The sequence below is a fragment of the Apiospora hydei genome (assembly GCF_038363865.1).
Source record: "Apiospora hydei strain CBS 114990 chromosome Unknown utg000002l_segment0_segment0, whole genome shotgun sequence".
Taxonomy (NCBI): domain Eukaryota; kingdom Fungi; phylum Ascomycota; class Sordariomycetes; order Amphisphaeriales; family Apiosporaceae; genus Apiospora; species Apiospora hydei.
In genome coordinates this window covers 1,453,828-1,476,303 of record NW_027117361.1, presented here as the reverse complement: position 1 = coordinate 1,476,303, position 22,476 = coordinate 1,453,828, and the positions used below count along the sequence as shown (strand labels likewise).

The 22,476-nt window shown below is 54.3% G+C and overlaps 4 protein-coding genes across 4 annotated transcripts; all 4 read right to left on the bottom strand.

Annotated features, from left to right (window-relative positions):
* Nucleotides 1-267: 267 nt before the first annotated feature.
* On the bottom strand, nucleotides 268-3,285 carry PG997_000463 (uncharacterized protein; the record flags this gene model as incomplete). The annotated part of the gene is made up of 3 exons (XM_066804778.1): nucleotides 268-1,247; nucleotides 1,310-2,146; nucleotides 2,382-3,285. 3 exons carry the CDS (start codon nucleotides 3,283-3,285, stop codon nucleotides 268-270), a joined length of 2,721 nt encoding a protein of 906 aa, XP_066674551.1.
* A 712-nt stretch (nucleotides 3,286-3,997) lies between these two features.
* Nucleotides 3,998-7,562, bottom strand: PG997_000462 (uncharacterized protein; the record flags this gene model as incomplete). The annotated part of the gene is made up of 8 exons (XM_066804777.1): nucleotides 3,998-4,361; nucleotides 4,420-5,663; nucleotides 5,714-6,177; nucleotides 6,237-6,864; nucleotides 6,973-7,069; nucleotides 7,123-7,240; nucleotides 7,327-7,369; nucleotides 7,425-7,562. The coding sequence occupies 8 exons, from the start codon at nucleotides 7,560-7,562 to the stop codon at nucleotides 3,998-4,000; spliced, it is 3,096 nt and encodes a 1,031-aa protein (XP_066674550.1).
* A 2,551-nt stretch (nucleotides 7,563-10,113) lies between these two features.
* On the bottom strand, nucleotides 10,114-11,667 carry PG997_000461 (Satratoxin biosynthesis SC1 cluster protein 4; the record flags this gene model as incomplete). The annotated part of the gene is made up of 4 exons (XM_066804776.1): nucleotides 10,114-10,687; nucleotides 10,807-11,198; nucleotides 11,287-11,391; nucleotides 11,488-11,667. Coding segments are annotated over 4 exons (1,251 nt in total), but the record flags the coding sequence as incomplete, so codon positions are not given.
* A 4,658-nt stretch (nucleotides 11,668-16,325) lies between these two features.
* Nucleotides 16,326-18,268, bottom strand: PG997_000460 (uncharacterized protein; the record flags this gene model as incomplete). The annotated part of the gene is made up of 2 exons (XM_066804775.1): nucleotides 16,326-17,810; nucleotides 17,870-18,268. The coding sequence occupies 2 exons, from the start codon at nucleotides 18,266-18,268 to the stop codon at nucleotides 16,326-16,328; spliced, it is 1,884 nt and encodes a 627-aa protein (XP_066674548.1).
* Between the last annotated feature and the right edge of the window lie 4,208 nt (nucleotides 18,269-22,476).

The following is a 22,476-nucleotide window of genomic DNA, read 5'->3' as shown; positions in this document are numbered from 1 at the left end:
AGAAATGATGCTGACATGCTTCTTCGTGCCCCCGTCGACATGCTGCTTAGTACCGATCAACGGCAGTAGTCGCATACCACAAAAAGAATGTAAGCAGGCAAACCAAAGCATACGAAAAACAAAAAGACGATGATGCTTGCCGTGTCGCGATCGTTTGTTCCTCCCTCAATGGCCGCCGCGTCCACCGCCGCTACCGCCAAAACCACCACGAACAGATCCACCTCCACCTCCTCTACCGCCTCGGTTACGGCGCTTGCCAGAACGACCCTACTTATCCTGTCTCGCACCACCACCGGTCTTAGGACCCACTCCTTCTTGTTGATTCTCCTTCTGCTGAGACGACGAAGCCACCGATGTGCCGGGAGCCATAGGCTGTCCACCCGCCAATGCAGCAGCGGAAGTCACGCGTACCGGAGCTGCTGCTGCTGGCACGGCCTTCTTCGCCGGACTCTTGCCGCGCTTCGAGCCAGAAGCAGTAGCAGGAATTGAAGCAGGAGTCGCAACTGGAGCAGCCTTTCCGCCAGTACCACGACCATTCTGCTGCGACGGCGGAGGATTGTTCAAGTCCAGACCTGCCACGCCAGAAACCAGTGATTCGGCCGTGAGAGGACCGTTGAGCGACGCCGGCGTCTTAACCCACCCCCGCACCCGATCCATCTCCGTCTCCTCCGCGACGAGCCGCATGAGCGCCGCATCTTCCTGGGCCACCTCGTTGCGGTCGATGTCCTCCCAGCCGAGCTTCTGGAGGACTGTGCTGACCATGTGTTGGTAGCGGCGGTGACTGACGACGATCTCGCTGACGTCAAAGTTCTCGATGCCGTTCAGGCCCTGGATTTTCTGCAAGCCCGCCACGCCGTACTGCCAGCTGCTGCTGCGGTACATGAAGCCCAGCATGTAGTCGTTGTTGGAATAGACGTTGACGAGGCGGCCTGCAACAACGCTCTTCATGGCAGCCCAGACGCGAACCTCGGTCGGGCAGGGCGCGCCCATGAGCACCACGTTCTCGACGACGCCGAACGCTCGCTTCTCTGACAGCTGCATCAGGCAGTTGTAGATGATCCGGGCACCGAGGCTGTAGCCGACCAAAGTGATGGCCCGCTCGCCCTGGAGCTTGTTGATGATGGCGTCCGCGAGGATACCGCCGACCTTCTCGGCTCGCACCATGCCGACGGTCCAAGGGTTGTCGATGACCTTGCTGATCTTGACGAGGTCGGAGGGCCAAAGGGAGTTCTTGAGGCTGTCGAAGACTGGAGTGAAGGTTAGCTAGTGATCGATTAATCTCCAAAGACATATATGTCTCAAGACCTACCTGTTCTCTTAGCCATCTCCTTCTTGGCCATAGTCCATGACACGCTACCCAGTGCCGCCTTGAGGGAAACGCCTAACTTCGTGAGAGCTTCTATCTCCCATCGAAGCGCGTAAACCTCGTTCTGGTGGCCGAGGGCGCGCCAAGCCTTGGTGGCATCCTCCTTCTCCATCAGCCAGCCGCTGATGCCGAGCATCATGCGCATGCGGCGGTCATCAGGGACCAAATCTTTGGGGTCGACATACTCGCGGTCGAGGGCGCCGCGCAGGGGCAGCAGCGCAAAGTCTTGGACATCCTTGAGGTACGTTTCCATCTTGCTGGTTGCTCGAGCGCCGTACAAACCGAACAAATTACCAACGGCGATGGTGCTCTCTGCCATCGTCCCAAGAAGTCCGGCGGCGGCGGAAGGTCCCAGGCCCAAGCCTCCAAACACGGTGCCGATGCCGGCCGCAACTAACGGCGCGGACAAGGTTCCAGTGTGGGCGGCTAACAGGACCGCTGCACTAGCAGCGCCCTTATGGCGGCGGGACGTTCTGCCTTCCTCTAGGCGTTTCTGCGCAATCTCTTCGGGCGTGACATTCTTGATGATCTGCGCCAGGCCCTGCGCGACTCTTATCTCATCCTGTGCTAGAACGCTGACCGGGACATTCAAGGACGTGGCAAGGTAGAACAACAGGATGCGCGAGTAGGTGTAGTAATTCTCGAGGCCGAGAAGTAAGAGAAGCAGGGAGTGCAAGATGCAAGCACGCTTTTCCTTGGGTAACTCAGAGAGCTGCGTGGGAAATGCCGGGTACAGGCGGGCAAAGGCAGCGTTGGACTCTCCATCCGCGGTGCTTACACCTTTTTTTATACGTTAGCAACCAAATACTCAAAAAAAATGTACCAAAGGGTAGGAATAAAAGCAATAGACCGTCGTCTTGTTGCGGCAAGGAAGGGTCAGGAGAGAAACAATATATATGGGGCATTCAGGGGAGTAGTGAAAGGAGGTGGTGATGTGAAATGCTACGTAGGAAGCCCAAAAAAAAAATATCGAGACAGATACTTGCAATGGAGTCGCCGCAGAGGAAGAACTTACCACCACCACTCGGTCTCGCAGGTCTTCCTCTACCGGCGGCGCCACCGCCCCGTCTGCTGCTGGCATTACCTGGTGCGTGCTGCGGCCCCTGGCTCACAACGTTGCCGCCGTTTCCGCCGTTCTTGATCGTGATGTCGCCCATGCGTCGCAGGATGTTGCTGCGCCATTTGCCTATATGGGTGAGCGCGTCCCGCTTCAGCTCCACCATGCTGGAGGTGATGACATCGACTTCGTCCCGCTTGACCATGGCCGTGGCCTCTTGGATGGACTTGGGGATCGCCAGTGCGCCGCCCTCTGACTCCCTAGCCAGGGCAATCAGTGCCGGCGGGATGATAGGGGCAGGCGGGACAAGTTCGGGCTTGAGAGGTTCCTTTCGCGGCTTGGGCTTCTCCTTCTCCTTGACGTCCTTGCTTTCCTTATCCTTATCCTTCTCGTCGGTCTCTTTCTCGTCGTCCTTGTTCTCGGCCGTGGGCAACAGCGGTTCCAAGCCGAAGAGGTGGGCGTACTTGGCACTTCTGGGATTCGGGATGATGGCCCAGGTAGCCGCAGGAGTCTGGATACCGTCAAGGGGCTCGCCGGGGCGGGTTGCTGCCGTAGTAGTTCCAGGTCCCATGGTGTCGAAGACGTCGCGAAGGTTCCGCTGCATCGTGTCCATGATGGCGAAGATCAATTGCTGCAACTGCTGTCGCTGTTCATTGTTGAGCATGGCACTAAGGTCCAAGTCGAAGCGCTTGGTGGGAGGAGGACCACGAGCACCGCCAGGTCCTGCCGGTCCTCCTCCAGCACCAGCGCCGCCAGTGTTACCTCGCCGACCCATTTCCTTGGTTTTGGTGCGTGGTGTTGGGTTGTCGTTATTGACACTGGCTTCGTCTGCAGACGACCCGGGGGAGGAAGATAAATCCATTGTTGCGGAGACACGCGGCGACACGCGGGTCCTGCCTTCTCTTGTAATAGAAATCAGGCAGTCGCACTTGGGTGTTGTTGCTTCAAGTGGAAGCGACGATGTTCCCTAAACAAAGGGTGTGCTGGAAGCGACGATTAGGTGAAGCTCGGCCTGCGTCTCTCTCCTAAAGACCTGGAGGTTATCTCGATGGACAACAGTCCGTAAAAAGCAGGTCGGTTATGCACTTAGAGACAAAGAGATCATTTGGGATCACAAGTCAAGTCTCGGTGATGCGAATCAATTCGGAGGCCTACAAATGGAAGGGTGTGGCCTTCGTGTAGGACAAACAGCCATTAAAGCTCAGTGGCTTAACCATGCAATTTTCTGGAGATTTCTTCATCGCTGCAGGCACCCGTCTGGGCGATTGTCATTAGGGATCAGATGGAGCAAACAATCGGTCTGTTCTGGCACTTCCTAGGCCTAGCTGTTTGAGTCCCTGAACGGACGGATTCGCTGTTTGGGCTCGGTCAGGATGGGAGACGAGTTACAAAGGCCTGTCACATACACGTTAGGCTCAGGAAACGTCTCTATAATCCAATGTCTTCTTTCTAAACTACCTACCTAGGTAGATAACCAATCTGATTACACAAGAAACCCCAGTCCTCTTTAAGTTGTTAGGTCTGTTTCTACCTCTATCAGGAATAGAACTGGCTTCCCCGGCCCAAGGAAATAATCATGCAGTAGTCTCGTACTCCTCTACGAACCCATCGTCGGGATCTTTCTGCACCTTCTCCAGCTGCTCAGAGATGTACCGGTGCATATGAGCATCAGCCTCCTGTCGCTCCGATTCTCGCTCAGGATCCGTGTAGTGCGCTCCGGCCACGCTGTTGCCGATGGACCGCACATCGTCGTCATCGTCTCCGTTCACCGAGACGTCAAAGTCACTCCGAGCACTGATCGACCTTGCCGTGGAGGACCGGCGCATGTGCGGCTTCTTCGGATGACCAGTTCCCGTGTTACGGTGGAACACATCATCAAAGTAGTGCGCCATACCCACTGATGGTGTCCGTGGTGTCTGCGGGAGACGGCAGCTGATTCTGTTCGATAGTTAGCTCATCTGTCATATAATTCTAACTCATGGATGTCGAGACTTACCCAGTATCGTGAATCATGCGCGCAATAAGACCCGTCCAGCCGCACTGGTGGGTTGCGCCAAGTCCCCGGCCATTATCTCCATCGAAGAATTCGTGGAACCACATGTTGTCCTTCCAATGAGGGTCAAAATCAAGAAGATCGCTGCCGTCATTGATGCTTCGGCGTCCATCGTCTCCGCGAGCGAACAAATGCTGGAGACGATGCTGAATCTCCTCGGACACGTGGCCCAAATGCATGTAATCGCCAGACCCTGTAGGGCATTCGACCTGGAAGCTCGGCCCGTGGAACATATAGAACCGCTGGAGCGATTCGACCAACAAGAAGTTGACAGCGAGCCAGATAGGACCGCGCCAGTTGCTGTTGCCGCCAAAGAGACCGCTGTCGGAATCTCCAGGGACGTAACTAACTCTGAAGGTCTGACCGTTGGCGTCCATGGAAACTGGGTTCTCCTTGTGGTACTTCGAGAGTGATCGGATACCGTGAGGGCTGAAGAACTCATCCTCATCAAGCATCCGCTTGAGGATCTTCTCGAGTCTCTCCTTGCTGACCATGGCCAACAGAATACGGTTGCCCTTTCCTCGCTTCCTAATACTGTGCATGTTTCGCTCTGCGACATCGCAGCGGTTCTCAATAAACCAATCAACTCGCTTCTTGAAGGAAGGGAGCTTGTTGATCAGCTCGGGCTCCAGCGTGAGAGTTGCGTAGAGCGGGATAAGTCCGACAAGAGACCTAACAGGGAGCTGCTGGATCCAAGGGCCACCCCAAGAGATTGCGTCGTAGTAGAAGCCATCCTCTTCATTCCACAACGACTTCTCCTCCTTCTGGCCAGACTTGAAAGTCATGGCGTCACTGATGAAGATGAAGTGCTCAAAGAACTTGGATGCGATATCCTCGTAGATTCTCCGATGCTTGGCCAGTTCAAGCGCGATGTTGAGCATGCACAGGCAGTAGAAAGCCATCCACCCAGTGCTGTCGGCTTGTTCGAGAACACCTCCAGTGGGTAGAGGCTCTGACCGGTTAAACAACCCGATATTGTCCAAACCTAGGAAACCTCCTTCAAAGACGTTCTTTCCATCGGTGTCCTTACGGTTGACCCACCAAGTGAAGTTCAGCAAGAGCTTCTGGAAAACTCGCTCCAGGAAATCGAGATCTTGTCTGCCGTACATCTTGCGCTCGATCTTGAATACGCGGAAGGTAGCCCACGCGTGAACCGGGGGTTTACATCTCCAAAGTTCCACTCGTACCTATACTCTTAGTTAGCGAGGAGCCCATCGACGTAGAAGTGAGGGTGAACATACGCAGGTAATTGACCATTGGGGTGGAGATACCACTCTCGTGTGAAAAGATCGATCTGCTTCTTGGCGAAGTCTGGGTCAATCATGGCAAGAGGGATACAGTGGAAAGCGCTATCCCAAGCAGCGAAGAAGGGATATTCCCAGGAGTCGGGCATGGAAAGGATATCATCGATGTGCAGATGCTTCCAGTCGGCATTCCTTATAGCTTTCCTGTCAGGAGGCGGCGGAGGTTGACCGGGGTCGCCATTGGCCCACTGCTCCCATATGAACTGGTAGTATTGCTTACACCACATCATACCCGAAAACGCTTGCCGTTGGATATTGCGGAGATCGTCGGACATGGGGAGAGGGCTGATTCGGTAGTAAAAGTCATCGGCCTCGTCTTTTCGCCTCTCAACGATATCGTCGAATAGTTCTTCGTCAAGGTATGTGTTTTCCTTCTTCGAAACGCGGAACCGGACAACTGCATGCAATTTTAGAAAAAAAAGGTCGCTTATGTCAAAGAAAAACCACAAAACTCACCAGCACACTCTCCAGGGCCAACACCGCCGGACTCGTTGAAGTTGAACCAAGCTGCGCACTTGGTCCCTGTCTGGGCGGGGTTGATTGCCTTCTTCTCGTTTTCTACGATGTATCGATGGAAAGCGTCCTTGACGTACGGCGTCTTGTTTTCTTGTCCATAGAGATAGTGGGTGTTGGTGTCGTTGTCAGTAAACATGAGTTCGGGCTGCACATCCTCGCCGCTTGTTCCAACACCAGGCGAAGGCGACAGTAGGAGATACCTATCACCTAGCTTGTGGTGCTTCGACTTGGCCAAGTTCTCACCATGCGCGGCAATGGACGGCTTCTTGTCTTCTGCCTCTCTCCCCCAAGCCCAGGTGTTGCGGAACCACACGTGGGGGATGATATGGAGAGGAGCTGGCTCCGGGCCTCGGTTCCAGGCAGTAACACGGAACAGGAGCTCGTCGGGGTCGTTGTCGTCCTTGGCAGTCTCAATGACTATGTCCCAGTACCGGTCTTCGTCAAAGACGCCAGTGTCCAAGAGCTGGTATTCCTTGTCTGTCTTGCCGCGCCTCGCATTCTCGTCGATCAGGTCTTTGTAGGGGAAAGCCTTCTGGGGGTACTTGTAGAGGAATTTCATGTAGGAGTGCTGTAGTCGTGAGTATGAATACTAGTTGCAGGCGTCCTAGGTAACTTACAGTCTAGAAGAATATTAGCAAACAAGTAATTTGTGAGGAGCAATTCAATAGGTACTTACAGGAGTGTTATCGAGATGAAAGTGAGCCTCTTTGACGCTCTCACCGTGGTTGCCCTGGGGGTTGGACAAGCCGAAGAGTCTCTCCTTCAGAAACGGACTGGCCACTGGTAAGCGATATATTCCTTTACAAGGGGATCTCGATCGACGTACTCTTCCTCGTTCCAGAAAGAGAAGGCGATATTCTGCAAACCATGCGTATCTGATACTCCGGCAATACCATCTTCGCCCCATCGGAAAGCTCGAGATCGGGCATGGTCGTGGCTAAAATCTGTTACGGCACATTGGCTCAGCACAGCACACAAGATACATCATCACGTTCGCGTATGACACAGTTTCAAGAGATAGGAGAGTTACTTACGGCTCCAGGCATCGCCGTCGGCGCTGTAATCCTCGCGGACTGTATATCAGAGCGCGTTAGCATTGCGATTCGAGGGCAGCTGGGCCAAAAACACTGGTATCTTCTTGCCTGTAGCCCATTGCCGCTCAGCAACGTAGGGTCCCCATTTCTTCCAGTACTTGGTACGCTCGCGGTCTTCCTTCAGGCGCTTCTCTTCCTCGGTGAGGTACTCATGGCCATCGAAAACGACCATGGTTTAGGTGGATCGAGGAGGTATGGCGGGAGGGAGGTTAGAAGCTTTTCGAGATCCGGAGCCGCCGCCGCTGCTGCTGCTGCTGCTGCTGCTGCCGAAGAGCACACGCCAGGATCACACCCGGTTCGGAAGAGGATAAGAGCACACACGAGATAGCCAATGTACCTAGGTATGTAGTCTAAGTCTGCAACACTGAGTAAGGTATACTTGAGAGAAGAGCTTTTGCACAATCACGACAGAAGCAAGAAGCAAGGGCGACCGGCAGTTGAAAAGTAGTGTGGCAGACACGAGGGATTCAATTCAGGTACGAGGGCAGACTGGCAGCGGCAGAAAGTAAGATCCAAAGATTTTTTTCCTTCTTCCTCTCCTCGCTCTCCCTGCGTCTCTGCTTATCTGGTTCAGGCAAGCCGAGAAAAGCGAGTGAGGTGTTTTGGAGCTAAGGATAAAACCGCATTGCTGGACCGAACTATGGACATTGATTGGGAGAATGGCACCTTGTTTGCGTGGACGACGGCTGGCCGCTGGCGCTGGCGGGGGTGGGTAGGTGAGGGGGAATGCCTGCGGGCTGGGCAGGATGTGGTGGGATGGAGGAGGGAGGATTGAATTGAGGGGTGTGGAGAGAGACAAAGCTATCAGCTATCAGCAGCGATAGCTTGTAGAAGAGACCTGGGGTTCCCCACGGTCCGCTATGGGGGAGCCAGGTACCAGCGACCTTCTGTGAGGCGCCGGAGCTACCCCCTGTAAGACTTAAACTGGCTGCCCAGTGCTTTCTCCCCCAGCCGCGAACACCGCTAATTGACGGGAATGATGTAATGACACAGTGCCTCTGCTCTAATAAAAAAAAAACCATCCTCGATCAGAACCAACATGAGCGATGATGACGCCTTAAGCCTCAGCTAAACGGGTTAGCTGGCTCCAGGAACCTGCACCGGATTTCCCTCGCCGGCAGCGGTCTAGGGCCTAGACTTTACCTAGACGCTGGGGGCTCGTTCTACCGCCGAATTTTCCCTCGCATCGTGAGCCTGGAGAAATAAGGAAGGAAAGATATGCGACCGGCATGTGGAAGAGCCCAATAGCAGCTCGATCTCGTCAATCTAAGCTCTCTGGGCGGCAGGGCAGCCAGGTACCATTACGTTTCAGCTCTAAGAAGCTTTTCTTGAATACTACCTACTATGAAGAGAAACCGGACTTCATCTGCTTCTCGCAAAACCATGGCACTTTGGCCATTCTTTTTCTTCGGACTACCCACCGCTCATAGCTTGAGCGATTCACGATAGCGCCAATAGGCGATGCCGGAGTTACACTCCCGCCCCCTCTAGCTTGAGCGGCGCAGTCTGGTTGGTCGGTCAGCCTGGGCCAACGGTTTGTTCGATTCACTAGGAGGAAAAGTAAGTATGGAAACACCCGTGCAAGTTGGCGCAATGATTGCTTGTTGGACACGGGCGATTCCACACCATGGACATTGCTTCTTGTCCAATACCCATCATATCATCTATGATACCGCATCATACCACACAGATAGTCACAGATCAACAAGAGGTTTCAAAGCCGCGAAGCAAGTCCCACGGTTCAACTCAGCTCAACAGTCGGCTCGGAGGAGCGATTTGAAGATGGCGTGACCCGCCCCCATTCCGGAGTCGAACAAAACACGAACCAACTCCACCCGCAATGTGGGCGCAACGCAAGCGTACATAAGACACTTCTCGCGTCGGCACTTCTCTGACGATGCGGACTGCAGAGTGGTGGGCCGGGAGATGGGGAACTCACCAGCTGTAACAAGGTGGTTGGCCCTTCTATCGTGACTTGCGCTGTGTGCTGACTTGGTTTGGGGCAGACGGGCAACCCATCATTGATGACGAGGAAATGAGGGCAGCCTTTGAACACGACGATACAGCAATGCCAGACCCTCAGTCACTGGAGAAATGAAGGTTCGATTAAAAGGTTGTAGGTATGATTTTCTCCAAAAGTTTGGGGTCAATCAATTCGCTCTCATAAACATGATGCTGCCAAGTAGCCTAGAAACTCATGCATGTACTCCTCAAAAAGGTCCATCCGATACGAGGGTATTTCCAACCAAGAAAACAAAAAAATAGTCATAGCCATGACGACACGCAACAAAACAATAAAAAGTATGCTATATATACAAATGAAGCTTTTACAAGAAAGGGTGTGAAGATGACAGCAACGCTTCTGCCCCCTTCACCCATGCCGACGTTAATTTTCGATTTTGCAGTTTTGTTGTTTTCTGCTGTCTGTCACGAAGCTCGCTCTTTCTCTCCTACCCCATTCGACTGCAGCTGGCAAGACCGAAAAAGGGCGGGACAGGAAAGGGCGGCAACGGTCAGGCATAAAAGACGACAGCTTTCCTTTGGTGGGAAAGAGGACGCTGAGAAGAGGAGAAGAGGAGAAGAGGAGGAGAAGGAGGGACGCCGTACTCTTTACATACGACCCCTATATTCATCGAAGCTTTCCCGTTGGGAGGAGATCTGCACTGTGCGCATGATGCTATGGTTGTTGTTGTAGTTCTATAAAATTTTCAAAGACCCTCAAATTAGCGGTGCTCGTCGGACACGAAACTTATGGGCTGCACCACCTTTTGGTTCCCCGTCCCCGTCAGCTCCTCCTCGCTCTCGTTCTTCTCGCTCATGGGCCGCAGCCCGCCGCCCGGGCCGCCGCTGTTGCTGGTGCTGCTGCTGTGCTGGGCGCGGCCGGCCGTGATGCGCACCTCGACCTTGGAGAGGGGGATCGACTGCCCGCCGCCGCTGCTGCCGATGCGCGCCTCGTCGTCGAGCTGCGAGAACTGGGACCGGCTGCTGAAGTCGTCGACGCCGCTGCGGCTCAGCTTGCGGCTGCGCCCTTGCACGTTGGAGTGGTGCGTCTGCTTCGCGTAGCCGTTGGCGTTCGTGCCACCTCCTGGGCCGTAGTCCGAGGGCCGGGTCGTCAGACCCAGGCCGTAGCCGATGTGCTTGAATAGGGGGCGCAGAGTGGCGAGACTACCGGCCGTGATGGCGAGGCCTTGCTCGACGGTCGACCAGATGGCGATGTCGACGGTGGCCCAGAGGAAGTCGTCCACCTCGCGGAGTCGAGGCATGTAAGGGTAACGAGCAACGACGGCGCAGGATGCACTGTGAGTAAGGGCAAGTTGAGTCAGTCTCATCGTTTCGAAACGATGCGTATCCTCCCAGGCTGTTGTGCGTACTCGCAGCCACTTCGGATAGGCATAAGAAAGGGAGGTAAAACTTACACGCAACCCATGGCCAGAAGAGGGATGATGGCAAACTTCGTTCTCTGCTTCAACTTGAGGTCCCAGATGAGGACGGCCGGGAGGAGAGCGAAGGTGAAGTCGGATATCAGACTGAACGAGGTGTACAGGAATCCGAGCCCGATGATGACGTCGGAGGGGACGCAGCTTCCGGGCTCTCCGGGCACGTATCGGTTCCAGAAGTAGGGCGAGGGGTTACACTGGAACAGGGTGACGAAGAAGAAGGCCAGGCCCGAGATGACGGAGATGGTCATGGCGCCGTAGATGATGTGTTGGTGAATCTTCTTGGCGGCTATCCGCAGCAGGAACAGGCCGATGGAGATCTTGGACGTGATCATGGAACACGTGTATGTGAGATAACACATCCACCAGCACTACGGTCTCTCGTCAGCCGCAAGCCCATCTATGTCTTTCCCCTCTCTAGGTAGAAGAATAGGGAAAAGAGGAGGTCTGGGAACTCACCTTCATTGCTGCTTGGATATTTGCCACGGGTAAGTCCTTGTGGTGATGGCCGGTTCCGAAATGCGTGCCGGCTATGGAGAAAGAGGCGTACACCAGGAAGAAGGCCTTATCTGAGGTTAGAATCGCCGTACATTCTGGGTTGGCTTCCCTTCCGAGGGGAGCCCGAGTATGTCTACTCGTGTATAAGACGGCGTTACTTACAGTTGATACCACCATGAGGATATCGTCAACACCAAAAGCCTTCACCATGAACGTCCTTGTGAACACTCGCAGTATGCATGCTGTCAGGGCTAGGAGGGCAAAAACGATATCGATCGCAAAGAGCTCCGGCCCCCGGTTTGGGATCTGGGCCTCCATGTCGTCGTCGTCGTTGTCGTTAAGCTGCTCCGGGAGTATATGGTGGGTGATGTGCCGTGATACGATTATTATTGTTAGGCCCCCGTCGTTACGTCGTCGTCATGAACCTTGGCTTGATGATGATGATGATGATGATGATGATGAATGCTGCCCTCCTTCTTGCCGTATAGGTTCCTATTCCTCGGGAGCTAGTCTTGTCGATGAAGCTGGCCTTCTTTCTTGAAAGGAGGGGGGTCCGAACGAGAACCAGCTTTCGAGCAGCGGCGTTCAACAGAAGATATAGGTAGCGAAGATCTTAGATCTAATCTCGTCACACACCGGGGATATGTACATATACTGACAAGACCAGTGCGGTTGTATTGTAAGTGGCATGCAGGAAGCCCGGGCAGGGTGACTATGCTCTAGGGGATATGTCCTTCTTTCAGCTAGGCGGGCCCCCGATGTTATCTTGCTCTTCTTGGCCATCCACGCTGTGAGTCTGTGACCTGCCAGCAAAATGGAGAGACAGGCTGGGCGACCCTTCTCGTGTGTGGATAAGGCAATTGTGTACACCACCCGGGTGGTTACCCGCTCCAGTCTGGAATTTCCAGATTGACCATATTCTTTCCTAATGAGCCGGTGTGTGGAGAGGCGAGAGCTTGAGCAAGACCAGGTTCGTCCTGTATTGAGGTAGTATGTTGTTGCAGCTTGGGCCTCTTGGAAGTACATGCAGATTGTACTAATAGACGTCCCCCTTCGTCGTCTCGCCCCTCGCCCCTCGCACTCCATGCTCCAGACAGAAGACACGCACAACAGTCCCCGTTCGCGGCCACTTACTTGGCTTAGGCATGTAGGGGTTGTGGAGGAGCAGCGGTCATGGCCTCGACAGGGTGGCTCTACCATACCGGGGATGCCGGTCATCATCTACTTGGAAGGAGGGGACTTCTCGTTAGTCAAGGGGTTATGCAGGCCGTGGTAAAATCAAAGGCCATATTTGGATACACTTCTGCTGCTACTACGCGGCTGCTGTTTCGAAATGACAAAACGAACTTATACCCGTAGCAGTGAACGTCTACGTCCATCGTTGTCGTCGCCGGCCAGAGCGAAATCATTCTCTCGTGTTTCTCCCCGTCCCTCCTCTGTTTGCTGCCAACATGCGATGAACCAGACAATTGCTTTTGATGTTTCTCGTTTTGTTTTTCACAATCCTACATAGATAACTGTGCATATGCAAGGGGAGGGGGCCGCCAGAGATGACAGGTCCCCCAAAAAAGGACTGAGCTGTAGATTTTGAATTTCACCTCGAGCCCATCTGGGAATACCATCCGGCACTTGCGCAGGCACAGTCGGGACACAGGCCAATCCGCTGTACCTGCGTACGTTACGTGCCGGACACTCTCTGCCGACAGTGGCAGCAAACTGCCTGACTGCTGCATGCCATGTAGCAAGTAGCAGGTAGTAGTAGTAGTATGCACATACATGCATATGCTTTGCCTGCCCATATCACGCCATGCTCAGGAAGGAAATGTAACGGCCGAGAAAGGCAGGCAGCTATGCCAAGAACAGCGGACTCATTACCCAAAGATTTGGACAGGACCAGATACAGGGGTCGTTCCCGGCGACCTCATGGCAAAGTGTGGGTAGCAGTGGACAGGAGTGGACAGGAGTGGGCAGGAGTGGGCACCAACAGGCCGCAGCACCAGGGAAAGCCAGGAAGAGCCAAACATCCAGCAGCCAGAAAGTGGTTTTGAAATTTGGTCGCCAGTTCCAGCGGCTCCGCAACGACGTATTTTTCTCTCAAACTAGTGCCCAGGACCCCAGGGAAAATCCACAGCGAAAAAGAAGGAGCAACAAAGTTCGATATGATCGTGTTCCCGTTCATCTGGCCCAACAACCAACGGAACCGCCAGCGGGGCGAGAAAAGGGAGGAAAAGAGGGGATGAGGGCAACTTAACTGCCCAGAAACTGCCTGCGTGGCTGACCAGGTCGGCACGGGCAGAGTACTGAGCCTCCTTACCTCCATCGTGGTTCTGCTCAGGTACGGTGCACTTCATAATCTGACATCAATATAGATCTCCCCGGTCATACCCAACTCGGACGAGTACGCATGAGACAGCTGCAAGACCGGCTAGACTCGTCCGGTACATCCTGGTCCTCATTCGAACGTCATAACCCAAATGACTCCTATCTTCTTTGTGATATCTTAATCCCCCTTGGCCAGTGGCAGCCATCGGCCGTACAAATGATATGAATGTTCTATGCAGGCCGTATGCACGCACATCTATCAAATGCCCAGCCATGCCTAGCCATGCATGTACTGGGTTCATAAGAGGTGGAGGGTAGGTAACTATTCTGATCTGTCTCTTGTTGCTGTGAACATCATAAGAGAGATGTTATAGATTCATATCTCCACTCATGTCGGTTTATGTTGCGGTGCTCGGGGATCCAAGCCAGGGCATCTTCCGCCACCCGTGTTCTGCTATATGTGAACAATGCTATTGAACATGTCCTAAGGCGGACATAGCGGATGCCGAGGCACGCTGTGCTAATCACCGATAACCATAAAGCGATGGTGACCCTAACGGTACAACTAGATGCAACGGTTATGCGATCGAAAATAGCCGATGTGCTGTTCTTAGGGAACATATCAGGCTAGCAATTCGTTGGCTTGTGGCAGTTGGCGAGGTGCTAGCGAGGATGAGGGCTCGAGAGTCTCTAGTTTGTTTTTATGTGTTTTAGACTAGACTGCCAGATGTGTCAGAACATGCAGGTCGGTATGAAATATCGATGATGGGCAAACAAGCCGTTGTGGGAAAACGGGCTTTCAGGAAACAATCTTACCCACTCACCCGCATCCACGTTGCGAACTACTGCACATCGGACAGGATACATATGCGCGCAAGGTGAAAACGCCTGCAGATCAGATAAATGATAAACACGAGCGAGCGAGAAAAAAAAAGACGAAGAAAAGAATAAGAGACGACGATCTTTGCCAATCTGTGTTTCAGGTAGGACTGGTGTATGTACGTAGAAAGATTGGCCATCCCCGTAACATAGAGATTAGAGATTTCCGACGCACGCTCTGCCCTCGCGTTCCTTCGTGCTTCCCAGACGTTCGGTCTTACGATTGCCTTCTGTGCCGTCCGAACCTTTGGCCCTGGCCATGCCCATGCCTAGCAGTGCCTGGCAATCGATGCCTGCCTCGGTCAATATGTGGATATTGTCGCTGTGGTTCTGGTTCAACTCCGCCGCCTTAGCACGCGCTAGTTCGCAACTAGTCGCACTCGGGTCTTCCATTTGTGCTATTCCCGGAGCCAGCAGGCTTCTTCTGCTCCTGTGAACCAGAATTGCCTGTCCTGTCCTGTCCTGTCCCCCATGATGCTTTCGAGCCCTGTCCGTCTGGAACCAAAGCAATCGCGAACCTTGCCTGAGGAGAATAACGGCATCTGGTTACGGCACAGGAGCGGCAGTTGGGTTCTTGGTAAGCTGCTTTGTAAGGAAACGTTTGCCGTCTCGTTTAGTTCATCTGGCTTTTGTTTTCCACGTGGCCACCAAGCGGGCCTGTCGCGTCTGACACCTGTCGCCGAGCCGCCTAACGTCTCATGTGTAACAGGAGCATCCCTGGAGCTCATTCGGTGTCCGCTTCCTGCCAACAGTAAATGCCTTCCATTAATCTGATCTTGTTATGGTGATCTTAGCTCGAGGTATTCCTATGGCCAACACTTTTTGAATTGCGACAGGTATCGCAGAAAACAAGAGAAGAAAAAGAGCACTTCTGGCAACTCAACACGCCCACTATTTTGAGGGATGTTTACAACGTCGGGCCGGCCTATGATGGGCAAGTATATTCGCGGCCGATGTCCCTCCTTCGCCATCTCTATCTCGCTTCATCAGATTGGGTTTCACGGCTCTACGGTTTCGCCAAAGAGACCGAGCGATTGATCGAAGTGCTCAGTGTAACAGTTTCCGGCCCCACAAGCCAAACGGCCAACGCAACGCAACGCATCACATCCCATCGCAACGTAACGTAACGGCGTGCAAGGTGGAGTTGAGAACGTTCAAATCTTGAAAGCCCCAAATCGACAATTAACGTCAAAGCCCACCTGACAGCCAAGCTTCTACGCCTCGTTCCTGCGCCGCAATCAAGGTTAGTCCCTGCTCGCTCGGATAGCATCAGAGTAAGCGAGCAAGCGAGCGAGCGGCACAGACACAAAGAAGCAAGACGCAAGGACGCAAGGACGCAAGGACGCAAGAGCCAGGCACAGCAAGAGTACTCGAGGTTGCAGTAGCAATCTGGTGGGGGGCCTCCTTTTCCGATGGGTATTTCCGCGATCCGACCTCGCCGCCTTCCCGAGGGAGATTTACGAGTCATGATACCGGCGTCAATCAACAGCACATCATCGAAAATCCATCAGCTAATTAATTGGAGCTTGAAACAACGTCAGTGAAACGACTGGCACGATTCTTATTGAATGTGTGCGTGTGGGTGTTTTTGTCAGAGGTATCATTATTACTATGTAGATTTGTATACTTGTCGCTGGCTGGTAAAAATGACCAATTATCAAACTATGTTGTTCTTGTTCTTGTTCTTGTCGTTGCCGTGCTAACTAGCAAGTCCCCCTATATTTATTTGGCGTGCGGGACCAGATCGTCAGGGCGCAGGCCAAAGAGACTTAACACTGCTTGCTCTGCCCTTCTCTGCTCTATTTCAGCTCGGCGAGCATGACATCAGCAGCCTTCTCGGCGACCATGTAGGTCGAGACGGCCGTGAAGGTACCGGGGATGCGCGGGTAGACGGAGGCGTCAACAACACGCAGGCCCTGGACCTTGCGGACGCGGAAGGACGAGTCGAGGACGGCCATGGGGTCCGAGTCGGTGCCGATGGGGCAGGTGGACGAGGCGTGGTGGCCCCAGGTGATGTCCTGGATCCACTGCTCGAGGTCCTCCTGGGACTGGACGTCGGCGCCGGGCATGACCTCAGTGGTCTTGTGGGGCTGGCGCGCGAAGGCATCACGGGCGAGGCCGACGGCCTCGACCATGGCCTGGAGGTCCTTCTTGTACTCGCCGTTGGCCTCGGAGTAGTAGTGGAACATGATGTCGGGCATGTCGAGGGGATCAGCCGAGCGCAGAGTCACACCACCGGCAGTGTTGCGGGGGTGAGACTTGAGGATGGCCCAGGTCCACCAGTCGTGCTCGTCGGTGGCGTTGATGCTGTAGCCGGGGAAGTAGCCGCGGAAGTTGACGGGGCCGCCGAACACGAAGGTGTCCCAGTCGTTGTTGGGGGCGGTGCTGCTCCTCTTGTACATGGTGGCGGCGAGGCCGTTGGAGGCGTAGACGCCCTGGTCGCCGAGCAGGCCGGGGTTCTCATACTTGTCGATGCAGGAGTCCTTCTCATCGCCGTGCCAGGTGCAGCCGTTGAAGGCGACCCACTCGTCGTCGGTACGGGCCTGGACGGAAATCTCGTAGTGGTCCTGTAGGTTGGTGCCGACACCGGGCAGGTCGGCAATGACGGGGATGTCGAACTTCTTCAGCTCCTCGGCCGGGCCGACACCGCTGAGCTTAAGGAGCTGGGGCGAGTTGTAGACACCACCGGCAACGACGACCTCGCGGGAAGCCTTGGCGGAACCGGGGATACCAGCCTTGGCGCTGCGGGACAGGGGGCTAGCGCTGTAGAGATGGGCACCGTCGAGGAACTCAACGCCGGTGGCGCGGGGAGGGTTGACGGACTCGTCAAAGGTGACCTTGGTGACGTGGCAGTTCATGCGGACGTCCAGGGGGTACTTCTTGCTGCCGTCGGAGTTGACAGCGTCGCGGGTGTCGAGGACGAACTCGCGCGAGCCGACACGGGTGTTGTCCCTGGTGGAGATGGGGATCTGGTAGTAGCCGGGGTCCTGGTCGCGCGACTCGGTGTTGGCGTTGGCATCACCGGCGAGCAGGGTGGTCATGTCGAAGACGGACTTGGTCAAGTTGCCGATGGCGAAAGCACCTCCGAGCAGCATGGACATGATGCCGGCATCGCCCAGGGGGATGGACAGGGGCGCCCAGGAGATGGTGTGCCAGCCCTTGTAGCCGTGACCGTCATTGGAAAGAGGAAGGAGGCTGAGGTACTTCTTGTCCTCCATGCGCTCGAAGTAGGTGCGCATGTTGTCGGCGCTCCAGCTCTTGTCGCCAGTCATCTCGGCGATGTACTCGAAATCAGAACGGTGAGGGTAGACGGCAATCAGGGCGTTGTGGGCGGTGCAGCCACCGAGGGTGCCAGTACGGGGGTACAGAGATCCCTTGAGCTTGGCGCCCTCAGGGGGTCGAGACCGATGTACTCGCCGCCATCGGGCAGGTCGTAGACGGTCTTGAAGTCGCGGGCTTGCTTGGCGTCGTCCTCGTAGTGGCGGACGAAGAAGTTCCAGGCCATGTGCTCGTCCTCGGAGGACTTGGCGTTGAAGGCCGGGACGGTGTAGTTTTGGTTCTTGCCCTGGTCGTCACCGGCCTCGATAAGGAGGGTCTTGTGGCCGGCGATGGCCAGGCGGGCGGCGAGCGGGCCGCCACCGGCACCGCTGCCGACGACGACGTACTCGTATCCGTCGAGGTCGACTGCCGCGGCCAGAGGCACGACGGCAGCCATGAGGCTGAAGAGCTTGTTGAACAACATGGTTTGGCACTAGAGCTCACTGGAGAGAGTGGAGTTGTTAGCTAGTAGTTCATCTGTAACCGAGCTGCGGCCCTAGCGGAGCCACCAGGATCGGGCAGGCCTCGAGTGGCGTTCAGAAGTAGTATACTTACAAAAAGGAATGACTTGAGGTGAGGCCGTTGCTCTAACTTAAGGAAAGTGAGTGCCTTGGCTAAGAGAAGGGAGTCGGACTCGAGGTAAGCCAAGATGGCATCTATATATAATTGCCAACATGGCGTAGTGGCATCGTTTCGGGTGCTCCCCATACGCCATCATCGGGATATGGTATGGCATCTAATCTCCTCGAGCCCCATTCCCTGCATCCTTTCGAATTTCCATTGCCCTTCCTGCCTAGCCTAGGGGGTGTGTTCTTGCCAGGAGACACTCCGCACCAGACCGCATGCTAGGCTTAAAGGGTGGCCTCGCCTTACAGTCCCATGCGAGTACGTACTACGTACAGGCTGCGCCTGGTAGGGATGGAGAGAGCAGGCTCAGGCTCAGAGCTCAACAGAGCTCAGCGCATGCGCGACCCAAGACTGGGGTACCTATTGTGAGGGCTGCCGGGAGAAGCGATAGAGAATTCACCTAGTTCACTTGGCTGCATTGATCAGGGGATGCTCCAGGGGATGGTCCAAGGCAGCTTGTCCCAAATCGGTCGATTTTTCGCCATGGCGACCCGCCTCGGTACGGAGTATCGTGAGTATGCGGCAGCCGGTTGCCGTTGAACTAGTCCCTAATGAATTCCAAAGGGGAGTTTGTTATGCGGACCTAGTGCCCCGTAGGATGGTAGGGTTTGGTATCGAAAGGCAACTGCACATCATCTGTCTTGCTGGCAGTACGTATACAACTTGGAGTAAACGCAAGCGCGAACTCGGATCTGCTGAAGATTCAAGAGGCAATACCAGAAAGTACTGGTTGAGAGGGCTCGGTCCAGATAAGATCTTCAATGATCCACCCTCTGCACGGCCCCCAAATAGTTTGCGAATACCTAGTCATCATGAACCATTCTAAGAAATAGATGAGAGCGGTGATGTGATTCTGCTGTCGATTCGAGGCAGAGAGACTGGCGGAGTGCGATGCAGTACTCACGACATCTCCTCCTCATGCCTTGCTAGCGTCCAATCAGCCCGTCGGCCTTGTTCCTGGGGCCTGTCTCGGCGCCCGAACGGCAATTGGATTGTTGTGTTCGTTTCTCATGCAATGTCGAGATGCCCTGGTCGGGGCCTGGTTCCGGTGCGACGCTGAACGGGTAACGAGTTGACTGTTGTTGAAGGCCACTAGCGCAGTGCGTGCAGATTGGTTCATGCTTTCTTTTCTTTTTTGTGTGTACCAAAAACGCTCTGCTGGGCTCAGGGGTCGAGACCAAAAGTTTAACCTTGCTTATTGCTCGTTCCGGCAGTGGGCCCCGCTGCCCATTAGGAATTGGGGAACGTCTAAACGTTCTTTGGGAGACATCTCCGTCCTCCATCTCCATCGTCAACTCTGCCAGGCTGAGTTTCGCCCCCTGGGCCTGGTCTTTAGAATAAAGATGTTCAGATGCAATTACACGGTTCACGATGATTCATGATAGGCGCAGATTGTGGGCTGTGGAGGCATCCCTAGGTTCGACAGTCTGCTTCTGCTGCTGTATCTGCTGGGCCCGGGGAGTGGAAGACTCAAAGGGAGAGCAGAGTGCACAGGATCAATAGACTTACAGTGCTTGCACGATGGCCGATCACTTTGCGTCGTTTTAGTTCCGTGCCCCCAAACCCCGCCGCGGAATTCTCAGCAGCCATCCTTGCCCTGCGGTTCTTCAACAGTGGGCTGCGAGGTGCATTAGGCGTATCAGGAACCTTCCTCGCTCTTATTAGGCTGTCATAGCGCGTTTTCTTGAATAGAACACCAACACTAAGCCTCGAACAGATATTGGAGTATACTTAACACCACTTTTAGGGGTCCGGCCAACCTAATTTGCCTGGCGTAACGGCTTCTCTAGGCCAAGTGATGTTCAACAAGACCTTCCGAGTTTGGTGTAGAGACTCCGAGCCGCTTTGACATTGGAAGTCTCCGCCAAACAAACCCGCCGCCTGCACGTACACATCTACCTAGAATGGCTTCCAGGAAATTACTTCGTAAAATATGGAAAATTGCCGGCGATGGCGAGCCGTACCAGCCAGTGTCTGACAGCAACACCTTGATCTTCTTATTGAAAAATCTCGTTCGACTATTCATCACCGTCTCCTCGACCCCTGTCAAGATCGAAACAGGCGGTGACAACATCGTCGCGGCCGATGGGGTTCATCTTGACGGACGGCGGGACGGGGAAGCATGCTCCCATCGGCAATGCAACCTGTTTGCGAAGGAACTCAATCTCAGCGTGTCATCGCTTCGGCCATCTCCCGTCTTGAGCGAAATATGTCCGAGTGCTAAGGGGTTCTGTTACCAAACCGTCAGGGTCTGCGCTACACATACTGATACATACATACAGTAGACTCTCGGTGGCTTACTTACATGAGTTGATTTGCCGCCAATGGTACGTGTACACTGCATTGTCATTCCTGCCGAGGAGTAGCACCGTTGCCGGGTCTTCGGGCACAGCGACTTGGGACGTCTACTCCTCGACCACCCTCAGAAAGGGAGACACAGCCCGTACGGGATCCAACCATGGCTTGCAGAACGTCGGCTGACAGCAAGCGGAGTGTTGCTTACTCCCATAATCCTGCCAGCAGATCCTTCGTGGGCTCACTTGCCATTGGTCGACTGCATGTGTGAGCTTCATAAGGCATGATATCGATACCACCTCGTTCCTTGGTTCGAGAACGCGGGTGGACGAACCGAATGGCTTCGTGACACTGCGTATGCGTGTCAGGTACAGATGCCCACCAGCTGAAATGGACAAGCTACGACTTGGCAGTGTGGCAGGTGGTTCGCTGGGCTGAACTCCTCTCCGACAGGCCTCTGAAGTCCCGTGTCAGGGCATTGGATGATGTGCCTACCCTTGCTGCATAGCGGCTGAACATGGCATGTTGCCAGCCGGCTGTGATACCCCAATGAGCGGATGATTCCTGACATCTGCTTGATATGCTTAGCGCCGGCAAGGGTTTTCTAGAAAAACTTGCTTCGTTGCCAAATCCACTTGCCCTTCATGGTCTGTTTAGTAAGGAGGAGTTTGATGTACGCTTTCGATGGCCACGAAAGCTACACTTCATGTCGTAAGCAGAACTTGACAAGACTTTGTTAGCTCGCATCAAACTGCAAAACAGGCTATCATAACCCCATGCTCTACATGAAACTGTACAATCCAACTATCGGAGGTATTGTTCCTGGGCATGCCAGAAGCACCCTTCGCAACGGCCTTTTCATTTGATGTACATAGTCCTTGCATAACGAAGGCCTACAGATGCTTCATCCATGGCATCGGTATCCGCCAAACAACAATAACTCAAGCGGAAAACGGTACACAAGCTGCACCATATGAACCTCGCTTCTTTACGGAATGTGTTTCTATCCTCCTAGAGAGATTCCACGTCCCCCTAAACGACCATTCTGTGATGCACCGAGTTGACGGGAAGAATGGTGTGTCCTATTCTTGGGCCTGGCTACAGCCCGGTCCGGTAATACCGTAACACGAAAGAACATGCCGGCAGTTTTCAACGTTGGCCTCTCTCTGTCCGAATTCCTCTGTAAGACAGTGGACGAAGAGCAAAACGTCGTGTCGAACCCGCTAACACCGATAACCAGCCACATATCTCCTATCTATCGTCTTGACCGTAACACCAAGTTCCGTGGTTCTCACGATAGGCGACGATATAGCGGTCGGTCCTGGGGATGCGTCGTCACTTGCATGCGTATCATCACCCATCTCCCGCACTCCAATTCCTCCTCCCCCCCTCTCTCTCTCTCCATAACGCCAAGCGTGGATATCTGTCCATCACAATCACGCCGTGTGGGTTTGCGAGAGCTTCGATGCAGCTGATTTTCCTTGATAGAAGGAAGCGAGGGGAAGCTAGAAAGGCACAAGAAGGGGGAAACTTGGAGCCCAATAGCCGCAGCGTATAGAACCAAGAGTACCTGGGCGGCATCCCCACCTACACACCCATATAAAAGGTTCCGATTTTGGGTTAGGCAGGGGTCTACGTCAACTCACGAACCATGGGACTGCCAACTTATACTCTGGGTCGCGCTGAATAGGCAATTAGATAATCCAATTC